The sequence below is a fragment of the Pantherophis guttatus genome, chromosome 2 (genome assembly GCF_059756535.1).
Source record: "Pantherophis guttatus breed Tessera chromosome 2, ASM5975653v1, whole genome shotgun sequence".
Classification (NCBI taxonomy): Eukaryota; Metazoa; Chordata; class Lepidosauria; order Squamata; family Colubridae; genus Pantherophis; species Pantherophis guttatus.
Window position 1 is genome coordinate 175,985,456 of NC_142064.1, and position 23,545 is coordinate 176,009,000.

The window sequence follows — 23,545 nt, forward strand, 5'->3', positions numbered from 1 at the left end:
AAAAAAAGATTTGACAATGAAGAAAATGAAGTAGTAGATGACTTCTGCCTTTTATGATCAAAAATAAAGCCAACCATCAGCCAAGAAATATGGCATAGATTGGCACCCCATAGAATAGAAAACCCTGGAAAAGACATTAAGATGCCAGGATGTGTCTATGCATACAAAAATCACAATCATGCAGAAAATTGTTTTTCCTGTGACTATCTGTAAAAGTGAAAGTTGGATTTGGAAGAAGCAGTTTAGGAAGAGTATTAACACTTTGAACTCTAGTTTTGGAGAAGACTCCTGTGAGTATCAAGGATAGCCAAGAAAACAAACAAATAGATTATTGAACATATCAACCCAGAGTTCATACTTGGCACAAATGACCAGCCTGAAATTATCCTACTTCAGAGACATTATGTGATGTTCTTGCTCTCTGGAGACATCCATAATGCTAAGAAAGATAGAAAGAAAAAGAGGACAACCAACAACAAGGTGGACAGACAATTACAACACTAATGGGTACACCAGTGGAAGACCCAAAGGATCAGATTAGTCTCAGATCAGTGCTAGTTTTATGGCACATAATCAATCCAATGATTTGGATAGGATAAACTGATTTGGATGGCCAAAAGGAAAAGAAGCTGAAAGAAGTGGTTTTGAGTTCTAGCCCAGAAGGAAGGAGCTAGGAGAAGAATGAGAAAGCTCCTATCCTGGGACTCTGTGCAGAGAGTTGCAGTGTGTTATTCTGCCAAGAGAGAGGGAAGACTAGAGTTGGCTATATATTGAACATGTACTGTGCTTGTGGAATGGATGGTGCTTATATACTCTATGAGAGAAGACTCAGTTCAGAGCTAGTGTTTGTTGTGGACACGGGGGTTCATTCTGATTGAAATGAATACCTTAGTGTTGCTTAATGTTATTATTGTGTCTGTGTTATGCGGTTTCCAAGTTTCTGCACAGCTTCCTAATGATATAACAAAAATTTGAAAAAAAGTCATAAGAGGAGAGGTTTTTAATTTCCCTTATTGAATGTCATTAGGAGGGAAGTTGTCTTTTAAAGCCTTTGCTTGGGGAGCAGGTTTTTTTTTTTTTTTTTTTTTTTTTACAAAGGAGCTGAAAATGAAGCTGCTTGGGTAACTGAAGAATCAGCTCTCAAACTCAGGGTTTCTGTTCAGGTAAAACAGGATTTATATATTTAATTTAAAGTTATTCCATTGAATTAATAATTTATTATAATGATGGGATTATGAGAAACATGGATTCAGGAAGTGGGGGGGGAATAATGAAGACTAAAGATCCAGAACTATAATATGAGATGATGCATTGAAGAAAATGAGGGGTTGATTAAAGAAGACATTTTATTTGTGACCGAGTTCTCTTAATACAGTGGCAAGAAGTGGTGATTGCTGTGACTAGAGGAGAAAATTCCTCTCTTCACATTTTTTGAGAAAATCCATCCCAGATTTAAAAACAGTCATTCGAGGGAGGAAAATAGATTGACAGTTTGTCCAGAACTGAAAAGTTGAGACATGTTCGTTCATGTTTAGCAGAAACATGCCATGCAGTGTTACAATAGGGAAGTGATCAGTGATGAGTTTCACTTACCTTTACTACCAGTTCGCTCGCGCATGCTTACTTCACTTCTGCAGATCGTATTTGATGACATCTGGGTGGGTGGACGGTGCCTCCCTCTGCTTCTACCGGTTTGCCTGAACTGGGGCGAACCGGTAGCAGCCTACCACTGGAAGTGATGGTAAATATGAAGCGGCTGTTTCTCCTGCTGGTTTCTCCTTTCCTTGGTATCCATGGGACAGTCATGCTTGGTTAATAAGAGCAGCAGAGAATGGAATACTCCAGTTTCATTTTTTTTTTTTTGAGAGAGAGAGAAGTACATGTGAATCAAAACTGAAATTCTTTTGTGAAAGTTAATGAATCATGTGATTGATTAAATGAGATTATAGAAACAAAATATTATCTTTTAATATTTATTTATTTAATTAAAACATTCATATAGCCACCAGTCTTATGTTGAACTCTAGGCATTCCCAATCAAATATAAATCCAGACATACTTGATTTTAGTCTGATTAATGGTAAACTAGGATTATTATTTATAATTATTAATTCTAATTAATTATGCAATAATACAGATGGAATAAAAATCCATCCCACCCAGACATATTAGAGTTTAGTCTAATTAATAGTACACTATGATTATTTATAATTAATTCTAATTATAATTAAGTATGCAATAATCCATCCCACTTCTTTAGTACAGAAACTAATTTACATAGTGTTACAATATTAATACTGTATTTGCTAATGGAAAAAGATAATATTTCACATACTTTAGCTTTGTATTTTCTCTTCTTTACTTTTAAAAAACTTGAAATTATGTTTTTTGGGCACAGTAATGTTTCATTTAGTATTCTTTTAAGCAACCTGGATGTTAATATTTGTAGGAACAATGATTTGTAACTACTATGGTATTATGTCTAGTAAGCAAATCTGCATGCTCTGTTTCCTTCATTATTGCTATATATATATTTTAAAGGCTTCATTCATTTTAATGTTATTTACTGTAGTGGAATTAGTGGCTCTTATTCAGTGTTATCATATAGCAGTAAGGTTCATGAGCAATAATGGGTTTCAAAACCTGGCGCTACTGGTTCGCTATCGGTAGACTGCGGGCGCGAATGCGCAGATTGTTTTTGATGATGTCTGGATGGGTGGGCGGAGCCTCCCACCGCCGCCACTACCGGTTCGCCCAAAGCAGGGCGAACCGGGAGCAACCCACCACTGTTCATGAGACCTAGTTGTTAATATCACATGTTACTGTACAAGTAAGTGAAAAAAATCAGATTATTTCTTCTCTGCCTAGACAAGCTGACTTTTTCAGGCAGAGGGGAAGGAAAGACCAGCCATATGTTATAGGAATAAGACTTTGCAAACACAAGCAGATAGCTACTTTGGGTGTTCTGCCTAGACAGCTTGTTTAGACAGAGAAGGGGGAAATAAAGTTTTTTTCTTAGTTACAACTGTTTAAAAATAGTAGAATTTAGAACATCTAAGGAGGAATTAACTTCTATTGATTCCTTATTAACTGAACTCCAAGTGCATAATTTAGGTTTATGGATTAAATTAGTCTCAACGTTTTATATATACATTTGCTATTTAGTTCAGTATGACACTGCACACAAGGCTTGTTAAATCTGAGTTGTGAACAGAAGTCCAACTGGTGAGTTTAGAATTGCAATGAAGCCTCTTAACTAGTAAATCCTTAAATGTCATCTAACCGTGTATCATATTGACAGTATTAAAAGCTAAATAAGAGAAAAATGCCTCCAAGTGCTTTTATTTTTACCATGTTTGTTCTAGAAGGATATCAGGTTGTTTTCTCTTATGTTATCAGTTGTTTCAGAAAAGCAATCAGAACTAAATTATCAATTTTTATTACAAAATTATCACATTATAAGTTAAAAATGTCAATAATTAGAATTGTAAATATGCTAAGTATAAATACAAGTCTAAAGTAAACATTATGCTATAATTTATATAAATTATTGACTTTTACGATCGAATTGCCAACCTTTTATTATCAATAAATATCATTGTTTACATGGAAAAAAATGTTTCTTCTGTCAATCTTATATTCCAAAACCACTGAATTTCTAAAGGGTTTTCATCTAATTTTAGTTAAATTTAATTATTTAGAACAGATTCCCAATGTTGTAATTTCAGGATGATGAGAAAGATCAGTCCTCATTGAAAGACAAAGTCTTTTCTTATTGACAGTTTTGTTTATATTTTCTTTAATAGAAGTAATACAGCTTTTTTAAAACATTCATTGGAGTGTTGCTGCTTCATTACTTTGTTAATTTGAATGGCTAACATCATTAATTATTGTTGGAATTGTGTTTAATTTACAGTTTTACTCTTATTGTTTCTGTTACAGTGCAACCAACAGTAATTCACACTGATATGTATGTCAATAGCATTGGCCCAGTGAATGCAATCAATATGGTATGTAATAGCTCTTCATAGATTTTTGTCAGAGTTTATTGAAGATTGTCATTAGTGAATTCAGATCATTACTACATATAAATAATATATGTTAACATGCCACTGCCTTAGACACATTTATAGAAAAAAAATGAGTAGAAATTATATTTCTTGCCTGTTTGTCAATATAGGTGTTTCCTGTTCTGAGGATAGAGTGGGAAATATGGGTATTGATGAAAATGAAATGTCCTTTAATTGATTCTGTCTTGATATCAACTTGGCTAAAAGCAAGATGAAATTTGACTGGTTCTGTAAAGCTAGATAAGAGTATGCTCACTAGTTGAATAGACAGAGCAACAAAGATGGTTAGGGGATTGGAGGCTAAAAAATATTTATTTATTTATTTATTTATTTATTTATTTATTTATTTATTTATTTATTTATTTATTTATTTATTTGGCAGGACCCAGTTGTGGGGGCAATAAGCTGACTTTGTATAAATATACAAAAGGATGAAGGCTATTGCTGAGCACATTGTAAGCTGCCCTAAGTCTTCGGAGAAGGGCGGCATATAAATCAAATAATAATAAAAAAAATTATATGCCGCCCTTCTCCTGAAGAACTCAGGGTGGCGAACACAAGTTAAAAACATTCAATGATAAAATAATAAAATCCCATTAAAACCAAATTAAAATCAATAAATAATAAAACCCAAGAATCAGCATCAGCCCATTTGTTGGAATAGCCAAGTCTTCAGGCCTTGACAGAAGGAGCAGAGATCTGGGGCCGTCCGGAGCTTGGTGGGTAGTTCGTTCCAAAGGGTAGGGGCACCCACGGAGAACGCTTTACCCCTGGGCGTCGCCAGATGGCATTGCCTGGTCGACGGTACCCTGGGGTACCCCGGCTCTGTGAGAGCGGAAAAAATATGAAGAATAATTGCAGGAACTAAGAATGTCTGACAAAGAAAAAGACTAGGGTTGACATGTTTGCAGTCTTCTGATATTTAAGGAGCTGTCAGAAAGAAGAAGGGCTCAACCAAAGCACTTGAAGGCAAGATAAGAAATAACATATGGACACTTATTAAGGAGAGATCCAATCTAAAATTAAGGAGACATTTCCTTAAAACTAAGGAGGATGAACAATTCATTAGTGGAATAACTTGCCTCCAGAAGTTGTAGATGCTCCATCACTGAGAGATTGGACAGCCATTTGTCTAGAATGGGATAGGATCTTATGCTTGAGCAAAAGGTTGAATCAGAAGACCTCCAAGGTCCCTTCCAACTCTGATATTCTGACACAATTTAGGGATAGATTTTTCCTGTTCCACCTGCACAACTCTTCTTGCATAGCCTGGATCTCTGCTGAAGTGGCTGAATTCTCTTCAGCAAAAGAGCTATCAAAGTTTTGAGAAGTAATTTCATAAAGACTTTGTACTGAGATCTTGCAGTTCTCCCTTAACACATTCTGTTATTACTGCAGGAATACACAATTGATATATTTTTTGCCCAAACCTGGTATGATAGACGACTAAGATTCAACAGCACTATAAAAGTTCTGAGGTTGAATAGCAACATGGTGGGGAAGATCTGGATTCCTGATACATTCTTTCGAAACTCAAAAAAAGCAGATGCACACTGGATAACAACACCCAATCGAATGCTTAGGATCTGGAATGACGGCAGGGTTCTCTACACCCTCAGGTATTTTCATAGTTAATCTATTGTTTCCAGTGCTCAGAACTTATTGGATGTGTCCATGTGGACAAAGAAGGCATCATACATACTGACTATCCAATGTCTTGAATATTTCAGCCAAAATTAAGTGAGCATGTTTGTTGCTAGAGCAGAACTAATGATAGAATAGTTAGAACCTAAGAATCAGAGCATGAAATAAGATATTTACTATCTGTCAAACTGGTCCCAAAGTATTTTAAGAAGAATAAAATGACATCAACCAATGCACTGCCATGTAATGAAAAGATATGAGTGGACAAGAACTGAAAACATCTCCTCCTCTCTAGCTGCCCCCCCTCCCCAATTCTCTTATCTTAGTATGCAAACAACTATTAGTAGGATAAAATGGAGTTTCTCTGCAGTATTGATATGCGCCCATCTCCTTTCTCTCATTGCTTGACAGGAAACTAAGAGCACATGATCTGCAGCTATTTGAGGACTGCTTGCAGCACTGTGAACAAAAAAAGCAATCTCAGTAACAATAACTTGATAAAAAAAATCAAAGTGTCCGCGGTTTTGGATGGGAATAGTTGTAATTGTTCCAAATAGCAAATATTGCCAATTCCTGTGCATCTGCAGAGTTGTATAGACTCACAGCCCTCAAGATCTACAAGAAGTAAATACAGGAATACAGCATAACATAGCTTTTACAATTCTGCACAGTAGACTTTTCACAGTTGATTCTTAAGTCTAGAAATAAGTTAATTCTCATTGGCTCCATGATATTTCCTTGGAAGCCTAATATAAGAACCACACTTGCCATGGTAGCTCTGAAAGATAGCTTATTTAAACAGTAAGTTTCAAAAGCACATGGAGGTGAGAAGACAAGCATGATTTATACACCTAAAGAGTCTAGAGAGGCAGGACATGTTCCTGCTGGTCAACATTTCATGGTAAAAACCTAATTGTGACTGCTCAGAAATTATTACACTGAGTTAAGTAGCCTTTACCCTCAAGTAAAGATATAGAAGCCTGCATCCATTATGTAATAACAAAGGAAGTACAAGAATGTTGATAGATGCATCATATAGTAATCAAAATATATTAAAAGGAACATTGGAAGGAATTAATGATAAGGGAGAAATTAATGTCATTCATGGTTTAATTCTGAACTGAAATTGTGTAATGAAATGGTTAGAGTATAAGACTATGGACAGTTACTTGCAAAAAATCATATAAAATGTATACATAGTATAATACATATATATGTATTGTGTAACAAATTAAAAAGAAGTATATGGCACTGATGATGTTACCTATTTAGGTAATGAAATCTGTGTAAGCAAACAACCAAGCTCAGAGGGCACCAAGGATTCCACAGTTCGACCCTGGGTTACATACATTTTCTTTTATTAAAAACTGCATATATTAAGACAAGATGCATTAAGAGAACTGCATACAAAAATGCATATGGATTTTCAAGCTTCTTCTTACCCATTCCCAAACTAATATAAAAATAGAGTTGGGACAAATTTCTGCTCCAAGGTGAAGAAATAGTCTATGAAGAACAAAGGCTGTAAGCATATTTTATGTACTCAAGGAACACTTCTCAGGGTTTTAGCAGAGATAAAGTATTGTGCGTGAACACATATTGACTATTGTCATAGTTACAGTAAGAATTGGTAGGCTGAGAACAGTACAAATAGAAATAACATCTGCCTTTGTTTATTTTCAGACTGACAATAGATGCAGAGTGTCAACTACAGTTACACAATTTCCCAATGGATGAACACTCTTGTCCCTTGGCATTTTCAAGCTGTAAGTAGTCAACAATGGGTTTATCCTTATGAAAGAAAGAGGAAAATAATAATAGTAAAAAATAATAATAATAAAGCTTAATATCAGAATAATCAGATAAAGCTGATAATGTAATACATAGTATGTTTTTGTGTCAATGTGCAGCAACAATCAATACTAAAATTACTGTTTAGATCAGTGGTTCTCAACCTTCCTAATGCCGCGACCCTTTAATACAGTTCCTCATGTTGTAGTGACCCCCAACCAGGGGTGGGTTCTAAATTTTTTTACTACCGGTTCTGTGGGCGTGGCTTATTTTGTGGGTGTGGCTTGGAGGTCATGTGACTGGGTGGACGTGGCTAGCTGGTCATGTGACCGGGTGGCCATAGCTATGTGTATAGGGACTACTCAGAGGGCTGAAAAAAGTCATTTCTGACAGGTCCTAACACTTTTGACTGGTCCTCACACTTATGACCATCCTCACATTTATGCCTGTGCAGCAACCATGTCACTCATTTCCCAACTACTTCTTTTCACCATGGAGATAAGATAGGGCAAAAAACGTAAAATGTGAGGACAGTCGTAAATTCAAGAACTGGTCAAAAGTGCAAGGACCAGTCAAAAAAAACTTTTTCAGCCCTCTGAGTAGTCCATGTGCACAAAAGGACTACCCAGGGGGCTGAAAAAAGTGATTTCTGACAGGTCCTCGAACTTTTGACCGGTCTTCGCACTTATGACTTGTCATCATTTATGCCCATTGTACCATTCTTAACAACCGTGTCACTCATTTCACAACTGCTTCTCTTCACCATGGTGACAAGATAGGGCAAAAATGTAAAATGTGAGGACAGTTGTAAGTTCGAGGATTGGTCAAAAGTGCGAGGACCAGTCAAAAATAACTTTTTCAGCCCTCTGAGTAGTCCATATGCATAAAAGGATACAGCAATAGAGAGGGATGAAGGAAGGGAAGGGAAATTAGAGTAGGAGTGAGGGTAAGAGAGGAAGGAAGACAGGAGGAGAAGGAGAAAGGAAGAGGAAGTAGGGAGGAGAAGAGGGGGGGAAGAGAAAGTAAGAAGGATAGAAAAGAGAGAGGTGGTAGGTTTCAGGAGAAAGATTGCTGTATAATAAAAAAGATGAAAGGGAAGAAAACCAACCCCAAACAAATATGAAGACCTATCCTGAAGCTGAAAGGGGCTGTTTTTTCTATTTTTCAGGCACCGGTCTACTCATTTGTTTTCTTTTAACACTGATCAGCTGTAGGGTGGCCCTTTGAAGCCCCAGGGCAAGAATTTAAACAGTTTTTTTCCCTCTAGCCAACAGCTGGGACTCAGGAGGCAGCAATAGATTGGGAGTGGGCGGGGTAAGCGAACGGCCGGCGATCCAACAGAGGCAGAGAGTGAGAGTGAGTGAAGGTGTGGGGGGGCAAGAGAGGGCTTTGGCGACCCCTGTGAAATGGCCGTTTGACCCCCAAAGGGGTCGCGACCCCCAGGTTAAGAACCGCTGGTTTAAATTAACACATTGCTCTTGATTTTTATGAGAAAGCTAGGGCATTTGTCTATAAATCACTGGACTATTTTCAAACAATAGCTATATAGTTAAATAAATAGGAGGCTACCAAGTACTGTTGAATTCCAACTAAGGAGAAATATTGCTGCCAAAAAATAAGCTACCAATTCAGATTTCACATGTTTATAAATTCATCACATCTGTGTCCCAACCTAAGCTCAGGAATAGGTGAGGTTATGATGCCCAGGGTTAAATAAAGTTGACTTTACCATTAAATGAACTGAATGGAATGAAGAGATTGTCTCAGATGACAATGGTTTATTGTCCCTCCATTTTCTAAACTCATCTGCTTTTTTAAAATCATGATTAATGCTGAAGGTTTCATATGCCTTTTGTACAAGAGTAAAATGTCTTAGGCAAGCATTGGGTTCCTCCTATTTTATCGTCATGTATGTCAGCAAAGTGAATTGAACAGGGATAGTGAGACTGACTCATTAAACTTCATAGCTAACTGGGGAATGCCATCTAGAAATCCTCACTGCCAAATCCAGTGGAGGGTCCAGAGCATATAATATCTCTCTCTGCAGAATAAAGCATAGAAAAGTGCATATTTTATGTTTTTATTTATTATTTAATTTAATAGTGCTTCTCTCAGATATCTAGCAAAGCAATTCATCTTTACAGATTGTCGTGAACATTAGCATACATGTTCCTGATAAACTCCATCACTTTTAAAAAGCCATTATGGGGATTGGGGATAATAATAATAATAATAATCTTATTTCTATACCGCCCTTCTCCCGGAGGACTCAGGGCGGTGTACAGCCTATTAAAAGCACAAAGACAAACATCAATTAAAAATAATTAAAATTATTAAATAGTTTTGGCTCAAATTTAAAACCCCCCAAATTTAAAACATCTAATTTAAAATCATTACATTGATAGCCCGGCAGAACAGCAGGGTCTTGAGGGCACAGCAAAATACATGGAGGTCGGAAATCTTACGCATTTCCGGAGGCAGTTCATTCCACAGGGCAGAGGCTCCCACAGAGAAGGCCCTCCCCCTGGATGTCGCCAGCCGACATAACTTGGCCAATGGCATCCTGAGGAGACCCTCTCTGTGGGAGCAGACTGGCCAGTGGGAGGCTATTGGTGGCAGAAGTCAGTCTCGAAGGTACCCGGGTGACTAGTGAAGTTTCCTCTTAAGAAAAAGAACGTTTACAATTTGATATAGTGGAACCTGTCAGACATTTGTCATAGTCATGTTTTTTCCATGATGGTTTGTAACTGTAAAATCTCTTTCTGAAGTTCTTGTTGCTTTGGGTTTTAGATGAATTTAATAAGCATTGTGTTGAAAATGGCTGAAAGTCATACAAGTGCATCTATAGTATCACTGAGACCCACACATAAATAGGAAAGTATTAACATGTAAATAAGGAAGCACTAGCACATAGAAATATATTGATGTAATCCCGATTTCCCTTGGTTTGAAGATGGCTACCCAAAGGAAGAAATAATCTATATGTGGAAACGCAGTTCCGTGGAAGTGGGAGATACTAGATCCTGGAGGCTCTATCAGTTCTCATTTATTGGACTTAGAAATACAACTGAAGTGGTTCCAACAACATCAGGTAAATTAAGTAACTATACTTTCATCATATTTTCACCAATTTCATGAATAAAGATAAAGGAGTTCCTGCAGGTTTAACTCTGCTATTGTTGATGATCATAGGGGGCGGTGCTCAGCTCCATTTCAAGGCCATTGAGCCAGCGTTGTTGGAAGACATTTCCAAGGTCACGTGGCCAGCATGACATCATGGAGCACTGTTACCTTCCCACTGTAGTGATACCTAATTATCTATTTGCATTTGCATGCTTTTGAACTGCTAAATTGGCAGGAGTTAGGGCAAGACAGTAGCTCACCTTGTCATATGGCGCTTGGGACTCAAACGTGGGCTGCTGGCTTTCCAGCCAACAAGCCCAACGTCTTAACCACTGAGTCACCATGCCGTCCTATTGTCATGAATAATCCAGATGAATAGTATCTTATCATATTTGCAGTTGATATGAAACTGGGTGGGGTGGCTTAAACAGATCATAGAAAGAAAAACTAGCTTTATAAATTAGAGAAATTAGCTGAAAATAAACATGTAAAAGTTAATATACACCAATGCAAAGTGTTTTCACTTAGGGAACACAATTTAAAGGAACAGGTGTAGGATTGAGGGGGGAGAGAAAGGGCTGCCTTGATTAGATAATGGCATGTAATTGTGATGCAGATTTTGGAATAGTGATTGGTTGGAAACAGTCTAATATTACTGGGGAAAAAAGCAAATGCAGTTTTACTGTGATTTCTGAATCCTGGGAAATAGTACTTCTACTTTATTTTGTTTTGGCCAGATTCCATATCAGCTACAGTGTCCAGCTCTGTGCACCACATTTTAAGAAAGACATAAATAAACTGACCAGTGAAGAGATGGGTAGCAAGAATGAACTAAGAAAACTTAGTCTTAGAAGGACAGACTAAGGAAACTGGAAAGATCCGTGAAAAATGGTTGTTGGGGAATATGATTTGTTGTTATTAGTTGCGAAGTCGTGTCCGACCCATCGCGACCCCATTGACAATGTTCTTCCAGGCCTTCCTGTCCTCTACCATCCCCTCAAGTCCATTTAAGCTCACACCTACTGCTTCAGTGACTCCATCCAACCACCTTGTTCTCTGTCGTCCCCTTCTTCTTTTTCCCTCAATCATTCTCAGCATTGGGGAATAAGATAGGGCTTTCCAAAGAGTAGAATGGTTATCTCAAAAAGAAAGACCTATTGTTCAAGAAATGGAGCAATAATTTTAAGTTACAGGATGTAAATTAACAGTAAGTGAAAGGTGTTTGCTAGTAGAACATTTATAAAAAGCAGTGGGTGCATTTTTCCCCCAATTAGTGAGCCTTGGTAGTACAGGGGTTTAAGGCACCCTGTTATTAAGCTTATTAAGACCAGCTGCCTGCAATTACTGCAGGGTTCGAATCTCGCCAAGGCTCAAGGTTGACTCAGCCTTCCATCCTTTCTAAGGTAGGTGAAATGAGGACCCAGTTTGTGGGGGCAATAAGCTGACTTTGTATAAATATACAAAAGGATGAAGGCTATTGCTGAGCACATTGTAAGCCGCCCTGAGTCTTTGGAGAAGGGCAGCATATAAATCAAATCAAATTAAAAAAAAAATTAGATATGTTAAAGCTAAAGTTTGGCAGCCACTGACGCTTTAATTTGAATTCCTGGACTGAGCAAATATTTGGACTCCTTTAGTGGCCTCTTCCAATTCTATGAAGCTTTAATCTATAGGGTTATCTCCCTACCCAAACACTGGCAATATCCATCTTAGTCTTTGTGCTTTTAGCTTGAAGAGATATTCTGTTCATTTGGATTAACATATTCAGAAAATGATCTGTAATGGGGAGCCTGCTTCTAATCTTATTCATCCAAACATTTATAGATGATCATTTCTAGCTTGAATCAACAAAGATGAAAGAAAGAGTGACGGTTGGCATCATATATAAAGTTGTTAGAGTGAGGATGGTGTTCTTGTACCTTCCTCATTGTCCCCAATTTTGGCCCTTAAAAATAGAGATAACATTCCAAGATAAACACATTACATAGAGAAAATTTACCTTGTAGACTATAATTGATAATGAAATAAATGATGGGCATCCCAAAGGCTGAGGAAATAATTTAATTTTTGATGAGATTTACAGGGAGTGACGGCAATCATGCAAAATGAATAAGGCCTCAGCACTTGGTATTACAATTTCCATTTTTGTTTTTCTTTAGTTTCTAAGAAAGTTTTTTTTTTTTTGTTTTGTTATTTTATGGTGTTAAACCTACCTAAAGTTCATTTAGTTTATTGATTAGCTCATAGGCCAGTGGTGAGTTCCTCTCGGTTTGGCCCAGTTCGGCTGAACCAGTAGCGGTGACGATATGACATCACCGAACCGGTTCTGCCCCCCTGGCCCCCTCCCTCCCCCGCCCCCTGGGTTATTCTTACCTTTTATTTGGCCCCACCCCCAATCTATTGCTGCCTCCTGAGTCCCAGCTGATGGCTAGAGGGAAAAAAACTGTTTAAACTCTTGCCGCGGGGCTTCAAAGGGCTGCCCTACAGCTGATTAGTGTTAAAAGAAAACAAATGAGTAGACCGGTGCCTGCAAAAATAAATGGGTAAACCCAGTGGTGGGATTCTACTTCGGTAGAACCAGTTGTTAAGTAGTTAAGTAGTTAAATAGTTAAGCAGTTTGGAGAACCGGTTGTTAAAAGAAATCTCTTTTTGTTTTTTTCCACTTTACAGGGTTAATCCTGTAAGGATTAATTACAACATTTGGCTGTTTCCTAGCCTAATCTTTATTACAGAAACTGCCTCTCCTAGACTTACTGTCACTTCTGGTTCCAGAGGCTATTTTTTTGCTTGACTTTCTTAAAGGGGAACGGTTGTTTTAAGCTTTTTACACCGCTGTTGGGAGGAAATACTCCCTGTTGGAGTTCTTCCAGCCAGGGTGCAATCATCAGCACTTTGAAGAAATAATTGATTCCTTTTGTGCATATGGACTACTCAGAGGGCTAAAAAAGTTATTTTTCACTGGTCCTCAAACTTACGACTGTCCTCACATTTTATGTTTTTCGCCCTATCTTGTCACCATGGTGAAGAGAAGCAGTTGTGAAATGAGTGACATGGTTGTTAAGAATGCTGCACGGGCATAAATGTGAGGATGGTCACAAGTGTGAGGACCAGTCAAAAGTACAAGGACCTATCAGAAATGACTTTTTTCAGCCCTCTGAGTAATCCCTATAGACATAGCCATGGCCACCTGGTCACATGACCAGCTAGCCATGCCCACCCAGTCACATGACCTCCAAGCCATGCCCACAAAATAAGCCACACCCACAGAACTGGTAGTAAAAAATTTTAGAACCCACCCCTGCCATAGGCAGAGGTGGGATTCAGCCAGTTCGCACCACTTTGGGAGAACCGGTTGTTAACTTTCTGAGCAGTTTGGCAAACTGGTTGTTGGAAGAAATCATTAGGGCAGAGAACCAGTTGTTAAATTACTTGAATCTCACCACTGGCCATAGGCCATATCAAAATACAGAGCTCCAAACATAAATTATTAATAAAATCCTATAAAAACAATTTAAAATGAAATTGGAGTAAAATATAATACTTTTATATATGGATAAGTGAAATAAGATAAAATTATATTTCAGTATCACCCCTATAATTTACCCCTATCAGTCCCACATATGCCAATCTCAATTGAAACATTTTACTCAAGTACTATGCTGTATTAAATGTTGTTTTCAAATTCTGGCTGCACATAAGTCATGTTGTTTTAATAAGGGTTCCCAATGGGTCAACGTATGAACCAAGATACTTGTCTCTTACCTTCTTATATAAACAACAATCAAATAGTGTGTGAGCCAAGTCTTCTACCTCTGCTACTTCCGAAATGCAAATACATCCATTTATGGTATAGAATGGAATTGCCCATATATGACATTGTATCAAGCTGTTCAAAAGCCACTTAAAGATTTAGACTACAGCTTTCATGGACTAATCACTTCAAAATTACCATCAGTGATTGGCAGTTATGGCCTGGAAGGGCATTGGGAGACACAAGAATGGTACTGAGGCCACAGATTGCTTCACTTACTTGACCGACTCTGTCATAGAAAATATGGAAAACAGCAGGCAAAAGTATAAACTCTAAGCATGAATTCAGAAGTTTTAATCTAGGCTAAATCATCTACATTCTGAATATAGTTTCTTGAGCAATATGAAGAAGAGAACACATGAACATGATTTATTGGAGTCTGTCATCACAAAATGATATTTTTATCCCATTGCACAATAAAAGGTATTCAAGGACCCCTCTTGTGATTAAATGCCATGACTCCTTTTCTAATACACTTTTGGAGTGGCAGTACTCCATTTTGCTTGTGCTTGGATTGCAGCAATAACTAGAGCAATCACTTACTAAATGATGATTGATTTTCTCTGTAGGGTAGATAAGAGGTCTTATAGTTACAGTTTTCCATTTTACCTTGCGCTGTATGATCTTTAGTATGCACATGTAATAGACTCCGAAATGACAAAAGGTTAGCGGTTCAGAAGGTTAGCCCAAAACTTTATTTGGGGGAAAAAACCTCAGTTAAGGTTGTAAAAAACTTCCAATTGGTGACTCAATGTACTCATCAAATTATCATCTTTTATGTGCCATAGATTCCTTAGCTTGGAAAGCACATTTTCAAAATAGAATTGGGAAGAATAGGATTCATGCTTTTACACATTTGATCTTGAAACCTATTATGGTATCAGAACAATGTTTGAACTTGGAAAGCATTTTTTTTTTTTTGAAAAATTCTATGCCAGTAGTGATGGTAGGAATGGGAATAGGAATAAGGAGGTGGTGGTGATGGTGAAGGAGGAGGAGTTGTTCAACCTACCTCTTACAAGCAACAAGCTTGAACATATGCTTTGTATCCCAGAATTGTGATACTTGCAGTATTTTTGGAGGGAGGAGAGTATGTGGAAATTGTGCCAATTGATGATCAGAATAATCCTTTAAAGGCAGTCCTGCCAATCAATAAATTATCCATGGTCATATTCTGAATAAAGAAAGGATGGTTGCAACTAAGTGGTAAGACTTTAATTAGCATTGGTACTTCTGAAATATTTAATTCCAGAATAAACAGAGCTTTAATTAGCCTAATCTGGAAGAGGGTGAAATGATTGTATTTAGGGAAGCAATTATAGAAAGCATGTGTTTGATAAAAAAAAAAAGAAGCTAAATCTAATTTGAAGACCTTCTGCCCTCAATGAAGGCAGGTTACCTTCACAACCTTCTTTATAGAGGAAAGATTAGTAAATTCAGACACTGCTTAATTATATCCTACAGTTTAGAATATGAATATGAAAAAGAGACAAATGAAAGACTTAACTTGGTTTCTCAAGTTGGTAATTGTAATGTGCAGACCCACATTTTAAAAATATATTATTTTAGTTTTTAGAACTGCAGAAAAATTTTCCCTCCTTTTTTCCCCAGTGATTTGTTTTATTGAGTTGTTTCATAGATGCTTAAACCCCTTTAGTTAACACCTTTCTAGGACAACAACAACAACAACAACAACAAAGCTGAAAATAAAAAATGTGGACTTTGCTACCCAGGTTCAACTACACAATCTGGGGGGTGCTCTGGCATCCCAAAATGGAAGACAAAGGTTGCAATTGTGCTATCAGTGAAAGATATAAAAGAATTCCTTGCATAAAGTGTCTTATTTCTGGCTCAGTTTAAGAGTTTATTTGTGGGGGAGAATCACAATAACAGGTTCTATTCTCAGAGTCTATCCAGAGTCTTGCTGTTTTTTCTCATGAAAAAAAAAATCAGAACTTTTGGAAGAAATAGTTTAAATTTTAATTCTTTTGTTTCCCTCCCACACAACTATCAACTCACATTAGGCTAGTGTGGCTTCCCAGAGGGACCACTAATCTAATTTTGCAACCCACAGTAATGGTCTCACATTGTTGATGTAATTGAAAGATTGTATTTGTTATGAATGCACAAATGCACACAGTCCCATTCTACTTACTTAAAGTGATAAATATACGTATTGGCTTTTACACAAGTAGCAGCTCACATTACCTAAGATTGTTATCAGCAATAATTAAGTATGTTTTCCAAGATAACGTAGTCATATTTATTTTTGTCAGCTAGGGAAATATTGTAGATTTCAGGAGCAGTGTGGCCGTTAATCTTTCTATTTTAGCGTAGGATAAATTCACAACTTTCCATATAAAGTAGGTAAAGAAGCAACCAGAAATTGGAAACTTCCTCCTATGATCAAGCAGAACCCAAAGAGTACAAGTATTTTATTAACATATTTAGAACTCCCATCAGACTTCATTTTGTCAGAACGTTCAAAATTATTCCAGTTTAGTGGAATTGACTTTCATGGTACTCTCTCTGAAATGCTGCAATTTTCAGTAATAGCTCTAATCCTCTCTAAATGTCAACACTTGCTGATTCATGGATTAAATTCTTATCTATATCTTTATCAGAGGCCATTTGCCACTGTCTCAGAAAGTCTAACTGCAAAAGCTTTATTCTATATATAATTTCTCCCTGTGCCAGAGTTTATTTCTAGACCAGATCAGATTTATTTGCTTACCTCCTAAATCTGTTGGTTCAGCCCCCTTTGTGTGGGATCCACATCCTGACTGGCTATGGCTACCTGGCGGATGACATGTGGTGAGTGTATGTGGTATTGAATGCATCCTTGAGACCAGGGGCATTCCACCATCTCATAAGGAGAAAGTGATCTGACTCTGCTTTAAGCAGAGTATTGCTTAAAGTCTATTTCTAGACTTGATCGTTGATCAATTTTAATTTAAAATTAAATATTTTTGTTTGTGCTTGTAATTTATCAAATCTGAGTAGACTTATAGTAGCATACAAGGAAACAGCTACAATAGGGGTCCCCAACCACCAGGCCATGGACAGGTACCATGCATGGTCTGTTAGGAACTGGGCTGCACAGCTGGAAGTGAGCAGTGGGCAAGCGAAATGGCGCATGCACAAGATCAAAGTTACATACCCCCCCCCAAGTGTATGAAAAACTTGTCTTCCACAAAACTGGTCCTTAGTGCCAAGAAGGTTGGGGACAAAAGAGCCTTGGTAGTACAGTGGTCTAAGGCACCCTGTTATTAAGCTGGTTATTAAGACCAGCTGCCTGCAATTACTGCAGGTTCGAATCTCGCCAAGGCTCAAGGTTGACTCAGCCTTCCATCCTTTCTAAGGTAGGTGAAATGTGGACCCAGTTGTGGGGGCAATAAGCTGACTTTGTATAAATATGCAAAAGTATGAAGGCTATTGCATAGCGCATTGTAAGCCGCCCTGAGTCTCCGGAGAAGGGCGGCATATAAATCAAATTAAAAACAAAAACAAAAAAAAACAACAACAACTGATCTACAAAGAACAATTATTATCAAAAAAAAAACCAGAATACAATGTAATATAAAAATAAAATATCTAGAGGAGTAAACATCTACACTAAATCATTTATAAAAAAAAAAAATACCGTATTTTCCGGCGTATAAGACGTCTTCCGACTTTTCCTGTTAAAATATAGGGTTTGGGCTATACTCGCCATATAAGACTACCCCTCTTCCAACGCACACCAAATAAAAATTAAAAAACATCAACTGGCTCACCCACAATGTAAAAGCAGCTGTGCTAGACCCAAAATGGCCCCTGCAACAAGAAGGAACCTCACACAGCCACAAAAAGCCCAAAAAAAACAACTTTCACACTTTACACACACAAAATTCCACATACAGCTTTGTGAGATTTTTTATGTTTGTGTAATTAGAGTGAAACACTACAGAAACACACTAAATCTCAGAAAGCTGCACAAATATTATTTTATTTTATTTTATTTTTATTTTTATATGAAAACTAAATTTAAAACTTCCTAAACTTTAAATGGCTAGGTCTAAAAAAGAACAACTAAAAAAAAACCCAATTAACTTTTTTTTTTAAAGTTCCCAAAGGGGGAAAAAACTTACCCAATAGAACAGGAGTCTCGACTTCCGGCGGTGACGTCATCGTGTTAGGGACGAAAGGAACGGTTCTCCGTTCTCCAAGTCCCTAATATCGCCGATTTAGGAGCCGATTTAGGCACTATTGACCTCGGATAGGTCAATAGAAAAAAGGGGAAACTCCGAGGACCTCGGGGAGGACAGCAATCCCCCCGAAGGTTCAGGAAACCCCCCTTAATCCTGATCGGGGAAAAACCAGCCACCCGGCTGGCCAGAAACGTTGACAGCTGACTAAGAGGGAAGCGAAAATCAAATAAAGAAGACTTCGGTGGAAAGATCGGGAAAGAAAAAAGCTCAAAAGGTATATTTACAACCCATAACGTGAAAATCGAAGGCGGAAGAAGTTAAAACTCCAACTAAGAAGCTAGATAGCGGCGACTGAGAAATAAGCGGAGACAGCTTCCATTTTGACAGTGACAGCGCACAATTTAGCAGCCGGCGAAAGCGGAGGAAACCCAGGAGGAGAAAGCGAGCCCAGACAAGCTTGGTTTTTGAATATACAGCCACAGAGGAGAGACGGAATTTAAGGAGAGAAAGGGGGTTAACTTGACAGACTTTGTGGAGGCGATAACGAGACATTTAACAAACATTCGATACCGGAAGAGAGAGCGCCAGGAAAACTTCGTTTAAAGTGGAGACCAGTGACTTTTGGAGCTAAATTAAATTAACTTAAGCGGAATATTTTTCTTGGGACTCTTGGACTTTTGGACTTTGGAGATTTGGAGGTTTGGACCTAAACTTCGGGATTTGGATTATTCTACCCCCTACTCCTTTTCTCTCTCTGTTGAAAGGTGGACACTTGGGAGTTTTGAAGCTTTGGTGGACATTGGACACTTAATCTAAAAATATTTGGACATTGGACATTGGACTTAGAACTTTGGACTTTGAACAATAAATAAGAAAGATACAAATTTGGGAAGAAGAGAAGGAAAAGAAAAAAAAAAGAGAGAGAGAGAGAAGAGAGTGATCCAGAAGAAGAAGAAGAAGAAGAATCAACTGTAAAGTATAATTAATTGTATTAAAAGCTGATAACAAATTAGTGATTAAGAACTATAGAAGGCATTAATATTAAATGTATTGTTTGTGAAATCTATATAATCCTATATACTATATACTATATATATAACTGTTAATTTAATTTCATATTTACTCTTAATATATAACTATATTTATCTTAGTGCTATATTTTATCTTGGTAGTTAAATATTATATCTTTTTGCATGTCTAGCTTTGAAAACTATATTAGACAGATTAATTGTTTTTAGGATTGAAATTAAGGTAATTGATTTGACAAATACTAATTAATAGTACTTAATAATTAATTTAAATAAGATAGTAAATAACTAAATATAAGGATAGTTAACTGATGAATTGCTGAAGTTTTAGACTTTTCCCTCGCTTCCCCCCCTTATATTCTACCCCTATGTTTAGAGAGTAATACAGACCAGATAGTTATTATGAATTGAAGATCTCTGTAAAATATCGAAAAAGGGAAAATAGAACTTATAGATAAATTTACATATAGATAGTGATAGTGTGACAAGGGAACTTATCCTAGTTGCTTATTTTCTTGGGATTACCGGGACTATTGAAAGCCACTAACCATACAAAAATCCCAAAAGAAATAGAATAACCTAAATAGAAATCAGTATATGAGATTCTGGGAAAAGATATTAAAAGAAATACAAATGGCAACTACAAGCTCAACAACAATCTCTAAGTTAAGTAAGAAAATACCATCAAGCCAGATGATACTCACGGCCTCCCCAGTACAACAAAAAACAGCTGAAACCACGGAAAAGGATAAAGCAGTTCCCACCCTTAGTATGCAAAACATTCATTCCATATTAACGACGATCCAGGAAGGAATGAATAAAATGCAAGAGACTATGGCCTATAACCATGAGGAGACAAGGAAAAACCACGAGGAACTAAGGATGGATGTGGGAGAGATAAAGGATAATATTAGGAACATGGACGAGAAGATAGGAAAGATACAACATAAAATGGAGGAAAATGAACAGAGGATTTGTAAGGTGGAGGAGAGAATAGAATATACAAATAAGAAAATGGAGAGGATGGAATATGACCAAGCAGCTACAAATAAGGATCTAGAGGACACGGTATCATATCTTGAGATGGAGAAGGCATCCTTCTACTTAAGGTTCCAGAATGTAGAAGAGCAAAAGGAGGAGGACTTAGGAGAAATCATGACTGAGATACTCTCTGAAGTGACCCAGAGGAACAAGGAAGAGATTCGAAGTGGAATAGACGAAATCTATAGAGTCCACACGAACTACGCCCGGAGAAATAAACTGCCAAAGGAAATACATATCAGATTTACAAAAAAATCCTTAAAAGAAGAGATCTATAGGAAGATGAGAGAGGATACAGCTATGTATAAGGGAAGAGAAATTTTAACCCTCAAACAGATACCAAAAAGGACGAGGGACCAAAGAAGGAACTACAACTTCCTAACGGCACAATTAAATAAATTTAAAATAAAGTTCCGCTGGCTAATATCGGAGGGTCTACTAATTTCCTGGGAAGACAAAAAATACAGAATTGATAACGTAGGAAAAGCACAGGACTTCTTTGATCAACACTTCGGGCTGGAGGAGGAGCAAGAGAGTAGAAAAGAAGAGGGTCCTAAGAGGCAAGAGGAACGGCGGACAGAGAAAGAAGGAAGAGACCAAGAAGAGGGGAGAAGATTGGAAAGAGAAAGAATGGAGAGAGAGGGAGCAAGGGAAAAGACGCAAATGATACTCAGAAACAACAAAAGACTGCAATCAACGGATAAATAAATAAAGAGAGATGGAAAAAGAGCTAAAACTCATTTCAATCAACATAAACGGACTTAATTCACCAGCAAAAAGAAAACACACATTTACAAAACTTCAAAAACTAGAAATGGATATTATAACACTCCAAGAGGTACATATTAAAAGACAGCATCAAAAATTATTGGATAATCAAAGATTAGGAAGACTATATGCAGCGCTTGGAGACCAAAAAAAGAGAGGAGTCGTAATATATGTGAAGAAATACCTAAAAACAAAACAAATATATGCAGACACAGAAGGACGTTTCTTAATAATAGAAATACAAACAGAATCCAAAACAATACTATTAATATCTATATATGCACCCAACGCAAATCAAAATGATTTTTTCAAAAAGCTACACAATATAATTAAAGACCTGGAGTACGAAGCTATCTGTATGGTAGGAGACTTCAACGCAATCACGGACATAGAAAAAGATTACCGGAGTACCAAACAAAGTAAAACCAGAAAGAAAACTCTACTGGAACCCTTCAATAAAAGCAAAATTAAACCTTACTAAACACAGAATCAATCTGACTACCCAGACAGAAATCGCACAGAAAATTAAATTAGCAAAGCAGAAACACTTTGAGCATGCAAACAAAACGGGGCGCTGGTTAGCGTATAAATTGAAAAAAGAAAAAGAAAGGAGAACAATATTTCAATTGCAAGACGAAACAGGACAAATATATCATACCAACCTAGACAAAAAACGTATAGTTAAAGATTTCTTTCAAAGTCTCTACAAGGGAGAAGAGATTCGGGAGGAAGACATTAAGGAATACCTATGTAAAACAAACATCACAAAATTAGAGAAGTCCCACAGAGAAGCATTAAATAGACCAATTACGATGTCCGAGCTGGTGGAAGCAAGGAAAAAGCAAAAAAACAACAAAGTTCCAGGCCCGGACGGTATACCAACGGAGTTTTATAAGAACTGTCAAAATGCAATGGATGAACTGTTACTCCTGGTTCTCAACGATGCATTATTAGAGGCAGAAATTCCCAAATCCTGGACTGAAACCATCATTACACTTATCCCTAAAGAAGACACAGACCCCACACAAATTAAAAATTATAGGCCGATTTCACTGCTTAATGTAGATTATAAACTCTTCATGTTGGTCATAACGCAAAGACTGAAAACAATTATTCATAAATACATACATACGGATCAGAACGGTTTTGTTCCAAGAAGACAGATCAAAAATAACATAAGAACAATTATTAATGTCCTGGAATATTACGAGAAAAGAAACGATAAACAAGCAGCCTTACTCTTCTTAGACGCACAAAAGGCCTTTGATAATTTAAACTGGAACTTCCTCATATCGCAATTAGAAATTATGGACTTTGGTGCTAAATTTTTACAAATGATTAGAAGAGTTTATTCCCTCCAAACGGCCAAAATTATGATCAATGGAGATATGACTGAAAACTTAGATATACAAAAAGGAGTGAGACAAGGCTGCCCCTTATCCCCACTATTGTTCATAATCTCTTTGGAAATATTATTAAATGAAGTCAGGAAAGACCCCGAAATAAAAGGTTTGAGAACACGGAAAGAGGAGTACAAATTGCAAGCCTTTGCTGATGACGTGGTGTTTATAATGGAGCAACCGGAAACAACAGGAGCCAAACTTTTAGCGAGGATAGAGGAATATGGAAGAGTCGCAGGGCTTAAAATTAACAAACAAAAAACTAAAGTGTTAACAAAGAACTTGACAAAAGTACAAGAGATACAACTAGAAGACAAATTAGGAATACAAATTGTAAAGAGAATAAAGTATTTAGGAATCTGGCTTACTGCCAAAGCAATAACAATCAGAGAAGACAATTACAATAAATTAATGAAACAAATTAGAAAAGACCTGGAAACGTGGAATAAATTACAACTGTCATTCCTAGGGAAAATTGCATCCATAAAAATGAATATACTCCCTAGATTACTTTACCTTTTTCAAGTAGCCCCAATCTGGCCAGGAAAGAATTTCTTTAAGGACCTTACTAAAATAACAACAAAATTTATTTGGAATGGGAAAAGGGCCAGAATTAAAATAAAATGTATGCAAGATACCCGGGAAAAAGGAGGCCTAGGCCTACCGGACTGGGAGCTAT

The 23,545-nt window shown here is 37.1% G+C and overlaps 1 protein-coding gene across 2 annotated transcripts in view; it reads left to right on the forward strand.

The window, feature by feature from the left end:
• Positions 1-23,545, forward strand: part of GABRG2 (gamma-aminobutyric acid type A receptor subunit gamma2) — a 95,084-nt gene that overhangs the window by 27,601 nt on the left and 43,938 nt on the right. For both annotated transcript variants that reach the window (XM_034406292.3, XM_034406285.3), the window contains exons 3-6: positions 3,943-4,010; positions 5,469-5,689; positions 7,398-7,480; positions 10,459-10,596. In XM_034406292.3, coding sequence (XP_034262183.1) covers positions 3,943-4,010; positions 5,469-5,689; positions 7,398-7,480; positions 10,459-10,596 — 510 coding nt within the window. The remainder of the gene's footprint in view (positions 1-3,942; positions 4,011-5,468; positions 5,690-7,397; positions 7,481-10,458; positions 10,597-23,545) is intronic.